Source organism: Micromys minutus, assembly GCF_963924665.1.
Source record: "Micromys minutus genome assembly, chromosome: 30".
Taxonomy (NCBI): domain Eukaryota; kingdom Metazoa; phylum Chordata; class Mammalia; order Rodentia; family Muridae; genus Micromys; species Micromys minutus.
Window position 1 is genome coordinate 15,511,809 of NC_137965.1, and position 13,715 is coordinate 15,525,523.

Genomic DNA, 13,715 nt, shown 5'->3' on the forward strand with positions numbered 1-13,715 from the left:
TAGCCTGCCCCCCTCGCCCCCAAACCCAAATACTTAACTCTCATTCTCCGACATTATGTATCAAATCTTATTCCCTAAATCATCAGCCTGATGTCTAGAGTTCCTCGTATCTTGGCATATGTTGGGATAATCATGCCAACTCCCTCATCCGCTTGGGGTTAGCTACATTGCCCACTTGCAAGCCTAGGACCAGAGATACAAGCCCCCCTTTTGTTATGCTATCTGGCCCAGTCACAAGCCTACTTCCACACCTGGCCTTACTGTCTCCAGATGCCTCAGTTTACAAACTTCACCCTAGGGGGTGACTTACACACAACAGCTAGGGAATTTACATACCTCCCCTGTAATTTCCTGAGTGTATAATACTGGGACCACTGTCTGTGTGGGGGTGACAACAGGCTGTCCTGAGAGAAGGCAGGTCAAGATGGAGTAAACTTTCTCGTAACATGAATAATGGACTTGTATCTTTCTTTCAAACCCTTAGGCCTTCGCCCAGTTAGGAGTAGCTTTTTGAGGTGCAGGCACCACAAATGGAGGCCCAAATCACCTCCCGCAGGCATACCTTATTATACTGGCAATTTTATTGATCAATTGGTGACAGCCTTGACCCTGGCTACTGTTTCTAACCTAGTTGCCATTAGTAATTCTGACTCATTGCTTAGACTGTGAAGTGTGACCATGTGGCCTCCACCCCTATTCTAGGATACTATCATCCACACTGTTAATAACCAACGCATATTCTACGTGGCACCCTCTGACGACCCTTCCAACCTCCAGCAACAGCCAAGAAGTTTTTTAAAGAGCCTAGTAGTTCCCTGGCTGTCTGGTTCCTGGGAAGGACTGCACTATCTTGTGCAGCATCTACCTCATGTAAAAATATAATCTGAAAGTCTTCAGGTGTGAAGGGCCAGAGCCCTATACCTATCACTAAGGAGGCACGCACTTCTTGCAGAATCTAATGCTTCTGAAGTATCCCGACATCTTCCATCTCAATTTTTAGGCTTGTTCCTTCTCTTATAGAAGTTGGTCTTCTTTGAAGTTCTGTCATGTTTCTAATTTAGCCCAATGTCTAGCTTTCAACTCTTCCTGCCCTCTGTTTCTTTGAAGGCTGCCAAACAACCTCACTCTAGAGCTTTGCAGTAAATTGCAAAGAGGCTAGAGCCCCTTTCTCCCTGCCATGCATCAGCTGCGATCAAAGGCTATTCAGCCACTACTTACCACTGAAGTCCATCAAACGCCAGCAGCACTGCCCTTCCTGTCCTTGCAGGCAGGCATTATGAAAGTGTCACATGGCTACCGAACAGCTGTTGCCGTTGCATCTGAAGACCTGTGATGGCAAAAAGCCAGGGATATTCCCAGACAGGAACATACCTGGATAAAATCAAATTCACGTCCTTACAAAGGCCATTCAATCTTGTTAAAGGTTTGAAACCCCAGACTCTGGCAGATGTGGATGACCCAGAGGGGACTCCACAGGGTATTTGAGATGGATATTTATGGCATATATCATAACGCAGAACTGATGAGCAAGCTATGAGGGGCAACTGAAAATAAACAAATGTTAAAAGTGTGAATTAGCTGACAGGTTGTCCTAGGATTTTTCTAAAGGTCTGTTATGACACAAAGATACTGAGAAGGGCCAGCCTGAGAAAAAATGTAATTAGAGGCGCAAAGAAATGGGCTATTTGTTGACTTTGCAGACAGGAAGGAGACAAAGAGAGAAGAAACATGAGTGACTTCTGAAAGCTGTAGGGAACGACTCCTCCCAGCCTCCACACACACAAAAATAAAAGTGCCATCCTTCCAGGGCCTGACCTCAGAACTATGAAGTAAAACACGTGTGTCAGCTACTAACTCTGATAATCTGCTACAGTAGCACTTGGAAACTCAGAGAAGTTTCTTCTGGAAACAGTGGACCCTTTGCTAAACCTTTTCCTATGTCCTTTGCTAATAGTTTCCGCCCTCTTTGGAGGCAGGGTCTTGTGTAGTTCAGGCCTTGATCCAACATGGAGGATGACATTGAACCTCTGGAGGCTTCTGTCACCATGGTGGGACACCTCCTTGTCCAGTTTACGTAGTATGAGGAGTAGAACCTAGGTCCTTGTGCACGCTGGGAGTGCACTCTACCTGTGAGCCACATCTCTGCGTGGATCCATTCGAACTAACTTTACTGATTCTGGCTTCTGGGGTGTTTATAAATACTCAAACACAGGATGGAGCTGAGGACAAATGACATTTGGCTGAAAGGTGAGGACAGGAGAAAAACACTCCTACTCCGTCATCTGTAGGCCCTACAACCTGGGATTTATGAATGCAGGCCGGCTTCTTGTGGTCAGTGGGCGCAAATGGAATCCAATCTCTTCTTCTGCTTTGATATATTCTTTGTTTATATTTTAATAAGCTTGTGCAGCGCTTGTTCTAAATCTTAAATCTGCATTTCAAAAAAATTCTCTAAACAATGTAGGTGAGCATTGTATGTAATGGAATACGCACGTCAAATTTTGTGGACCAATGACGCATTCTAAAATTAATGATGTTAATAAGTCTGTAAAATGAGAGACATTGACGAAGACCACAAAGGTTAGTGTAGAAATAAGTCCTTGTATAAAATTATCTTTCGTTCTAAAAAAATCCCATCAACTCTGGAATCTGTTATATTCCTTATAACCACCAGAGGGCGCAATAACCTTTGTTGAAGATCAAAACCCAGATACCGGGTAGTGTTTTTGCACTGTTTTGCTGCTGGTGTTTTGTCTGGCTGGTTTGAGGCTCTTTATTTTAGTCTTCAAGGAGAAAGAAATAATGGAAAGCAGAAAATAAACACAAGTCGTGTATTTTGACCTTTTTTTTCAATATCACTTTACTAGACAGTTTGCTTCTTATCTTTATCTTACAAGTCATCCTGGGGACCAGGGAAGAGGAGCAATGAGGCATGCCTTGTGTTTCCAGTTTCGTCAAAACAGATAGCTGACAGTGACCAAAAGCACAATGACAGGTAAGATATCAACCCCACGTTAACATCGTGTCCCAATACCATGCACTGTTGAACGGCATTCCCACCATGCAATAGCAGAACATGTGGTGACTTAAGCCATGTTTTTATTACAGGATGTTAGATGTCTCCGTGGGGGGTGGGGCATGCTTCCCTTTGGACTAAAGCTAAAAAGACATCAGTACAGAGTAATTAAGTTTCTTTACAACAAGGGAAATGGAGAAGTTTATTTTTAGATGCAGGGTCCGTTTTTCTCATGTGCTCCGTGTGGCGCGGTGTGGCTGAGAAGGTTAGGTTTCTGTGAATGGAACATCTCCCTACCCCGTCCTTATCACAGAGATTAAGAAATCGAATGTGAGAGGCTTTGACTGTGATGGGTGACAAAACCTTAGGCAGGTAGCCCCTCCTACATCCGGGGTTGAATTTCTCTTGTGGGTGAGCATACAGAAGTGTCTGATAGGAAAGAGATTGGAAATCTCCTTTATATATCCTGTTCTGTTAGCCGGAAGCAGAACTACATTCTAAAACTGCATTTGGAGCCAGCACCGCTTCAACGTAATATGAACAGTCACCCTCTGTACCTAGATTATCTGTATCATGGTATCAAAATATTGTCTTTCTCTTTTTACAAAGAAGCCAGTGTCTGTAGAATTAAATATGGCTTTCCTCGGTAGAGTACCTCTCCTCAAAAGACTGAAAACCACTTTTCTTTTCCTTTGCTCCCTCTCCGTGACAATGTGATCTGAAGCCTCCCTGAGGAAATGAATATCATCACCATTTCAGGACTCATTTCTAGTCCCTAATACCTGCCATGACAGGTCGCATCGCAAAAGAGAAAATTAGAAAAATAAGCATGTCCATCTCTTTAAAGACTTCTACCCTCTGGTTTTAAAGTCCTCACAGTGGTAACATAGTGTCTTTTCTAGAACGGAACAAAAGAAACACATCAGGTCAAACCCCAGTTCTCAGAAAACCCAGTGCCAAGGTGGCAGAACTGTTCAGGAGAGAGTGCTCACCGCAGTGCCTTCTGCGAATTCCGTAGAAGCCATTGCAGAAGCCGGGTGTGTGGAACCCAGGGTAACAGACACAAAAGCCAGGTAAGACCCCAGCAGGCTACGCAGAGAGGGCTGACAGATATGAAATTCAAACTCAGATTCTGGCTGTACCACTTGGGGCTTTAAACCAGGCACTTTATACCCATACCATGGGGTGGGGGGGGGGGGTGCAGGGAAGGGGGTCTGGGACACACAGTTTGCAGACTTCAAAGAGCTGTGTAGATATAAGGCATGGGCTCACACTGAAAATCTGACTCCACACCCGACCTCTTTCTTGGCCTGTTGGAATCTTACCAACTGTTTACAAAAGTATTTTTTTCTGGGCCTCTGAATCTAACCTCAGATTAAAGCTACAGGGAAAAAATACAAAAACAAAACGAAGAACTCTCACAAATGACAGACATCCTCCAAACGCCAGAAAACAAAACAAAACAAAACAAAACAAAACATGTGGGATCCGTGTGTGTTAGACATCTCAACTCGTGAGGGTCTTCAGCCAGGAGAGAAAAAGTCCTCCTCCCAGCCCCAAGGGGAAAAGTCCCCAGAGAAACCAGTGCCACGGTTTGTGAAAGTCTTGTGCTCAAAGACACACTGGTGTCCTGAGACTGCTGTGCATTCTAGAGGCACAGTCTCCCCTGGGCTCTACTGACTAGCCATAGCCCATTTCCCAGCCATCAACCAAATCTCTTGAACCAGGGAAGAGACTAGAGGCCAAAGGAACGCTCCTGATGGTTCCTCGTCACTGAGGGGGTCTCCGGAAGTGTCACTCTCTCTTCTGCTCACTCCCATCTCATCTCACCCTCCTCTTATAATCACAGAGGAGGCTGTGTACCCACAGAAGCACCCCTGCTCCCTAAGTAAGCATAGCACAGAGTGAAAAGGTATTCATTTACAGAATTGAGGCACGGGGAGGCCAGGACACAGCAGAAACCGACTTGGGCATGTTCAGCAGGCTGGTTCTACCAAAGCAGAAACTCCGGCTCTGACTTTCTTGAAGTTGCCTCGAAAAATAACCCCATGGCACGGTCAAGCAATCTCACGAACCAGTTTTGCCTTTAGATCTGAATATTAAAGGGGTTTACATTCAGAAGGTCAGTTAAATGTGTATAAATGAAGAGCCAAAGTAAAACATTTAAATATAGCAATCAGCCCTCGTAAAATAAAACGGTTTGGGGCTTCAACGTGGGGGAGGATGGAAGTTTGTAAATTGGTGTTGCTAATAAAATCATGAGTGAATTTTTCCCCCACAGGCTAAAGTTGTGCCAGTGTTTAATTCACCTTCCCCCAGTGTTTCCTCTCACTGTGAACCCCAAAGCATTGCCCTCCGAACACCCGCTAGCCACAGGAGGAATAGGCATTAGCCTCTTGAAGTGCCTGTGATCCAGATGGAAGACTCAGCATGTACTCTCACAGATCATCTTGAGGCTCCGTCCCTCACCATAGTGAATCTTCTCGCTTCTCTTTCCTCCCTGGTTTACTTTTCCCTCTTAAGGAAAGGATTGTTTCTCATTTCAGTGTCCAAAAAAAAAAAAAAAAAAAAAAAAGTCTTGGTAAAGTACAGGGAAGTGATAAAACAATTCTTCATATTTGCCTTACTATAGATACAGATCAGGTGGCTGCTTCTGTATGAATTAGTTGAGCCACATTTGATGCTCTGAAGTGACAACAATCTTCAAAGGGCAGGAGAGGCTCCAACAGGTCCTTAGTGAATTGTGATTGTGATTTAGAAACTGTTATTGTGATTAATATATTGTTTCTCTTTGAGATTCCTTTAAAAACAAACTTTAGCTTTTTTTTTTTTTAAATCAATGTTTGGTTGGGAATTATAATATTTTATTTGGCCCAAGAGTTCATGAGCTGTGTTCCCTTGAGTCCGTCATGCATGGTATAAACAGCATAAAGCTTATGAGTGAAAGAGCTAACCTAAGGTGCTAGTTGAGAGGATGACGTGTGATGTGTGACAGGCACTGGAATTTAAGAGCTCTGGAGTTAAGGGTAGGACTGTAATGAAAAGAAAGCATTCAGAAAATTAGTAATTATTAAAACATGCTCCCATGGTTTTCTCTCAAGATTTCCTGAGCATTCTTCATGTATCATAGTGCAATACAACTCCAGTAAGCTGCTACTATACCTACTTTTCTCAAGCAAGAATAATATGCTTCTAAAATATATATATATATACACATATATATATTGAACGACAAATAGTACACTTTCTTTTAAAACACTATCATTTGCATTTCTATAAATATATTTAAATAACAAACATAGATCACTGTTCACATCTCACACCATATGACACATAAACATACAAAAATAAAATGATCTCGATTAACTGGCTTGTTGTTGTTGTTTGGCTGGTCTGGGCTCTTTTCCCAGTTAAGAACAATTCAGAAATAACCTTGTGAATTTGAATCCCAGGAAAACTGGACATAAATTTGTGCTGGGTCTAGGCACCACAGACAGGGATGGATTCTACATAACATTCCTTACAGTGGGCATTAGTATCCCAAAAATGAAGCTGGGGGTGAAGGAACAACATCTTGGTCATGTGATAGTCTGTCTACTAGACACTGTAAGGAACGGGAATAGTAATCACATCCCCTGCCCTAGGCAAAGCATAAACATATGAAGCTGTCCTCTGAGTGAAACAGGAAGAATGCCTCCCCCTGGGGTTCTCCATACTCCACCCCCGCCAGCCATGCTACACTCTGCAAATTAGGTGCTCACCAAGTAGAACATCAACATTAAGAAGAGCCTTGTGCTCCACAAATGCCAGCAAGTGTCCAGTCACTAATAAGAAAGCAATTCCTCCATGTGCAATGTTCTGGAGAACTCTGCTGCCCACCAAAGGGCGTTCTACGTGCTTCTTTGGGGAAACAAAATAATAGTATTTATTATTACCCCTAGTAAAATCCGGCCTTTTGTCGACGGCAGGTGGTAATTCTCTTGAATGCAAAAAAAGGGAGTTCACTCATTTGAAATCCCACCTAAAGCCTAGTATTCCTGCAAGCTCCCAGTAGGAGCACAGAAAACATGCCTGCTCAGATGAACTCTATCCAGTATTGAGGAAAGTATCATGTGGGAGCCAGGATTTCCACTGCATCAGAACTGGTTTCACCTGGGTTGCATCCTTAGGAGGGATGTTGTCTCAGGAACTTGGTTGGGAGTTTCTTTGTAAGCAGAATGTATGCCCTTGGCAGCATCCTGTAGGATGTCATAGAAACAGGGATTGGGGCAGGGTCCCAGCATCTGCTCAAAGAGAATTTTCCACACAGTCAGAAGAGGTGGCGTTCATGATTTCCTGAGGGGTGGCTTCAGGGTCCTGAGGTACCTGCTGCTGATAGATGTCCTGGATCAGCAGAGTGTTCATAACTTTCCACTCTCGGTACTTCCTGGCTGTCAGCTTTGGATCGTCCAGCAGCTGGTTGATCATAGCCAGATCATGTTCTTTGCACTGGCCGGGAAGAAAACAGGAAGGAAAGGGGCATCCGTGAGTTTGTGAGGACCTGAACTTCGGTGCGTCAGTTTCCTCAGTCCTTTCACAGACATGGGGACTCATCCGCCAAAACATTACAAACATGGTCTGGCACATCAATATTCCAACCCCTCAGCACACCCGAGGTCAGGTTCAACATCTCTTCACATGTGTGTATATGTGAAGAACATAGCTGTATATGTTCACCCACAAGTCAGTAAAAGAACCAGACAGCCTGTCTTCTGCGCTGCTGTCCTTCATCCCTCTCTTACCCCACACCACAGAAGGGCCTCCATCTTATTCTATCACTGGGTGCTGACTATCCCGTGCGGCTCAGTTAACACTGAACATGGAAAATATTTCATTGCCCATCCGAATCTCACTAAGTAAAATTGGAAAGCAATGCTTTACCTGAGGCATAAGGTAAGAAAACAATTTATCTTTTTAAGTTTCATAGAATTATATTAGTAAAGCCACACTCTAATTGACACCGAGATTTATGTATGAAAAGTATAGTTTATTGTTCAAAGATGAGACACCTAACTTCCACCAGAATAGCATGCGGGGCAGTACAAGATGACTTACCAAGGCTTCGTGGGCAATCAGTCACTCAGATTTGAAGTAAAAGAACAGAGTAGAAATACAATCAGCATCCCCAAAAAGTGGGTCACTCTGCCCTGACAACTGTAGGGTTTGCGAAGGGACTGGGAGTTTTGAGATGACACTGAGATAGACTACTCGGAACTAAGGAGCTTATTAGGGGACGTATTAACACCACAGACAGACAGACGGACAGACAGACAGAGGAGCAACTGATGACAGATTCTGGCAGCACCAGAGAGACTGTATATAGGGCTCTCTGAAGAGAAGCAGAGCCCACATGGGGAGAAGTGGAAGTCTCTTTTAATGGCTTTCTGAGGACAGGAAAGGTCTCAGCAGGAGGCTGGAGTCAGTCTCTAACTCCTGGGCAGAAGCCAGTGAAGGGGAACAGGGTGGGCATGGTACCAATAGCCCCAGTATTGCCAAAATGCCTGCTTTGATGTTAACTCACTTCCCAGGTGAGAAACCCTGTTAAGCAGGGCCTCTCAGTGTCCCAGTGGGGTGTCTGTCCATAACTATAAGAAGCCTAAGCAAAGGCTGGGCTCTAACCCAAGAATGTAGATATAATTTCTATGACAAATGGTTTTTCTCCATCTCTAGAACCATGGTGCTAACTGGGCACATGCAGTCCAATACAAAGCACTGGCCAGTGCTGCTGTAGCCTCCCAGAAGCAGAGAACGGTGGGTCCGGCCTCAGTGAGAGAAGATGCACCTAACCCTCTAGAGACTTGAGGCCCCAGGGAGTGAGGAGGTCTGATGAGGTAGGGGTGGGAACAACCTCTTGGAGATGGAGTGGAGGGAGGAAGTATGGGATGGGGTGTGGTGGGGGAGATTGGGAGGGGGTTGAAGACTAGACTGTAAAAAAGAATTACAGAATAAAGAAAACATAGCACTGGCCCACTTTTTTCTCACCCGCACCATGCTGGTCTACGCCTCCAAAACGCTGAGCTGACTTGGAGCTTCTTCCTCTACAACTCTTAGCTTACTTCCAGCTACCAAATTCAGTGGGAAACCGTGAGCCTGCAACTTGGACCACACACGCTTATTTTCAGGCTCTTATGCGCATCCGGGACAACGCCTAATTCACTGTAGTCTAGTTAGACATCTGTCCCAAAGCCTAAAGCCGGCTCTCTGGGTAACGACTCCATGTTGTGCAATTTTGAGGATCTGTGATAGCTAGTTTTATTTCAATTTGACACAAATGAGATTTATCAGAGAGAGACCCTCAATTGATAAAATGCTCCCACAAGATCAGGCTGTAGGCAGGCCTGTAGGGCATTTTCTTAACTAGTGACTGATGTGGGAGGGAGGGCGTGGTCCATGGGTGGAGCCATGCCTGGGTTTGTGGTCCTGGGTTCTATAAGAAAGCAGGCTGAGGTAGGCATGGGAAGCAAGCCAGTAGGCAGCATTCCTCTGTGGCCTCTGCCTCAGCTCTAGTCACTAGGTTCCTGCCCCCAGAGTTCCTGTCCTGACTTCCTTCAACGATGACAGTGATGTGAAAGTGGAAGCAAAATAAACCCCCTCATTTTCAAGTTGCTTTTGGTTATGGTGTTTCATCACAGCGATAGCATCCCTGAAACAGTCTGAGCTCGAATCACCAGCACCCACATAGTAGGCCGGGGCAGGTGCCGGTGCCTGTAACCTCAGCACTTAAGTGAGCTTAGAGATAGATGGAACTGAAGAATTCCTTGTACTGTCAGCCTCCAAAAAGGCTCCTTCTGACTCAACGGGGAACTTGGTTTGGGGCAAAAAGGCGCAAAGTGATATAGGAAGACACCCCACTTCTTCCTCTGGCTGCCACATGTGTGCGTCTGAGTGAGTCTCATGTTCACATGCATGGAGCACACACACAGTTCACTAATTAATTAGTCAAGCCTCCTGAAGATGACAGAAAACGCCTCTCCTCCATCCTTATACTCTTGGCTCGTGCCACATAGACAGGAAGCACCTGTTCGGACCCATCTCTGCACCCCCAGGGAAGCATCTGCACGACCCAAATGCTAGAGGCTCACTACTCCCATCTAGAGCTCAAGACTGCCAGTCAGCACTCTCCTCCTGAAAGGTCAGGGGGTCACACTTCTGTCTTCCCCTTCTGAACTGAAAGACATATGAGGACAGACATGTTTCTCTGATAGGACCACTGGCCTGCTAAAACTTGAATATATGCAATCATAAAGAATAGAATCCTCTCAAGTGAGGCATAGAATGAGAAAGCATGGGGTTAATTAATTAAAAAGAAAGCAAATAAAGAAACACAAGCATCCAATGGGCTCCTTCCTTCATATGTAAAAACACTTTTAAAAATCAATATGAAAGTAAAAGAGCAATTGCTAAGGACTAGAGAGGGTTTTAGGAGGAAGGGGAAGCCAGGAAACAAAAGCAGAAAGGAGACTGCCATAGTGAATGCTATGAAGAATCATATCATATGGATGTGAAAGATATCACTTAATATAGAATCATGAGGTTTTAATAATAATAAAGCTGCCTCCTCATTTTCAAGGAGAGAAAGGGAGAGAAAATGCTCGCCAAGAGCTACCCAGTAATCACACTCTATATTCTTTCTCTCTCCAGCTCACCAAATGACTATTTAAAACTCACTCAGGCTGGAAGAAGGCTTGATGCATAAAGTACCAGTCACGCAAGCATAAAGACCTGAATTTGCACCCTAGAACTCATATAGAGCCAGGCATGATAGCATGTAACTGTGATCCTTGTGTCCCCACAGTGAGATGGGCCTAACCATGAAGAGCAGGAAGTCACGGGAAATCAGAGAAGCTGATAAATACCTTTGGGGTGTGTGTGTGTGTGTGTGTGTGTGTGTGTGTGTGTGTGTGTGTGTGTGTGTGTGTTTGTTTTTGTGTCAGACAACACAGGGTGTTGTCAAGGTCTAGAATCTTCAGTCTGCTGGTCTATGGAATCTGGAGTCACAGTCTTCCTCCTATAATGTTCTGAGTTAGCCATAACCCCATTGGCTTCTACTTTCTGCTGTTCCCAACCTGAACCAAAGCAGATCATTCCCATTAGCTGTTCTCTTTCCCGGAGGGCCTTTCTCCCATCCTCCCCTATACATGGACCAGCTGTCAGCTAAACATAAGGACCCTAGACAGTCAGTCACTTCCACCCTCTGGGCTATTCAGGCTCCCAGAGCATGCGCCCACTCTTATTGTGATCCATTTTAACCATCTGTTTTCCTGTCTGCATTGTCCCGAGCATGCCACTCCATGGTCATGGTGACCTAGGGTGCGTGGTGCTTGGTACAAGGTAATATGCAAGAAAATAGCTCTCCAATGACAAAGTCATTCTTCCCATGAGGCAGTGAAATCTCAATACTCTCCGGCATATTACACTCAATAGCCCAGCCCATTAATTAGCCCTGCACCATATGAGTGCTAGCAATGTCTTCATCACTAACTATTGGAGAATTTCTGGGAATTTGGAGTTTCTTTGTCGAACTGATCCATTCTTTTCTGCATCCCTTCGGGCCTCTTCTGCTTCACTTGGTTTCTCTCTTGACTAACTGGGATGTCTGACCGGGGTGACCAATCCCTGCCCAACTATCTCAGCATTGTCCTGACGATTGCTGGCATTTCTTCCTGGAAAAAGACTCTAAATTTCTACTGTGAAAGGACATGCACACTTCAAAATTAAATTGCAGGATCTGTCCAGAACCTATGAGTGCGTCTTCAGCGAGTTTAAGTTGACCTTACAGAGTGCCCTGTGCTCTCTCTGCTGGTACTATAGCCTAAAAGTAAAAGTAAACTGTTCCTTTCTGAGGGGAAAAGCCTCTAAAAATATCCCCAGGGCATCCTTAACACTGTCACTGTTCTCATGTGACAGCATCTGCTGAATGGGTGCCTTCTGTTACTGGGCTCTCACCTTGTTTCTTGGCTATAGTGCCTAACAGCTGACAATTCAAAAAAGTATTCCCCTGGCCAGGTGCTGCTAGTGGACATCTTTAATCGCAGCACTCAGGAGACAGAGCCATGCGAATCTCTGAGTTCAAGGCCAGCCTGGTCTACAGAGTGAGTTCCAAGATGGCCAGGACTATACAGAGTAAGTCTGTCGCTGAGAGAGAGTGGGAGAGAGAGAGGCAGGAGGCAGGGAGAGGGAAGGAAGGAGAGATGGAGGGATGGACAGAGACAGAAACAGAGAAGCAAAAATTCTCTTCTATGCCCTCAAATGAGTCAGATAACATCCTGATTTCAATTACTGCTCATTTTTGCCAAAGGATGCTCTGTTTTGCTAATCATCAGACAATCATAAGAGCGGTGATGACAGATGTGTGCAGAGGAATAGTACTTTCTGCGCATGAGCACCGAAGCCAGCAGTGATGGACTCTGCGTAAGACCTTAACAAGATCAAGCTCGTTCAGCCCAGAGCCCATCACTGACCTGGCTCACTGGGTTCCAGCTCTCTGAAAAGAGACAAGCAACTGGCAAATGATAGGAAAGGAAAAGGAAGTTTTCTTCTGAGAAACCACCCATACTGCAGCTGACGGTCCTACCCCATGCACACACACAGCACTAAGTGTAGCTGGTGAATTTTAAAATGAGAGACAGGAAGAACACATGAAGCTAACTGGAAATTAAAAAAGAAAAAAGAAAAAAAAAGTGGTGGTCGAGGAACAGGAGAGGGCAGGGGGTTGACCAAAATACATTATATGCATGGATGAAATTCTCAAACAATCTAATTTTGAGCCAAGGACTGTGGTAGACACAAAATTACAAGAGCAAATTACACACCGTCCTTGCCATCTGGGACCTGGGAATTCAAACTTTGAATCAGACTGAATGAAAAACCGTACATAGTCTGTTCTGCACGGATGCCGCTGTGTCAGTGACAGGGTGCCTTTAAAAGGTCACAGGCATCCTGTAAAGACGTTACATTCTCTGCTCTTCCCTCTGCCCACACAAGCACTCTAAAATGGCCACGAGTCTCTCTGCATGGCCAACCACTCTCTGCCTGCCTCCCCTTCCACCTCGCAGGGTGTATAGGCTGAACCCATCTCACCTTTAATGTGCTGTTCAAGGTTCTGATCTTGTGCAGCTTCTCGTTTATGGACGGGTTTTTGCATCGCTTCACAAAAGACTTTCTCAGCTCCTTCTTGGTTGAAGGTCGCCGGTCCCCAAGAGGAGACAGGCTAGCCTGCTCCAGTGATTTGTACAGTTTTTCCATCTCATCATCTTCAGACGATTTTACTTCTTCTGTTTAAAAAGATCAGTATCAGCAAAGCCAATTACAAACAAAGAGTGAACACCGGACACTGTAGTCCTAAAGGATCTGTTCACACCTTCATCTCAGACTTCCAGTCTCTAGAACTCTAGGACAGTGGTGCTGTGTTGTCTAACCACTCACACTGTAGTTACCTTCCTACTCGGGAGACAGTGAAACATTTAATGATGTACATTTGCAATGTATTCTAGTAAGGCTATACACTGACCTATTGCCCAGAGACTTTGGGGCTTTGGTAGGACTTCAGTGTTACCAATTTGTGTGAGACACAATTTAGTCAACTAGCCCCTTAAAATCTATATTCTCTCACACAGAGAATACATGTATCATACTCTAAAATGCCTCAACCCCCCCCCCC

General features: G+C 44.9%; 1 protein-coding gene across 1 annotated transcript in view; it reads right to left on the reverse strand.

Annotated features, from left to right (window-relative positions):
• Positions 1-7,303: 7,303 nt before the first annotated feature.
• IPCEF1 (interaction protein for cytohesin exchange factors 1) overlaps positions 7,304-13,715 on the reverse strand; it is a gene marked incomplete at its 3' end in the record, with an annotated part of 83,559 nt that continues 77,147 nt past the window's right edge. Inside the window, exons 9-10 of the mRNA XM_080941979.1 lie at positions 13,136-13,329; positions 7,304-7,504 (exon numbers count right to left, since the gene is read on the reverse strand). Of these exons, the coding sequence (XP_080798105.1) occupies positions 7,304-7,504; positions 13,136-13,329 (395 nt within the window). The remainder of the gene's footprint in view (positions 7,505-13,135; positions 13,330-13,715) is intronic.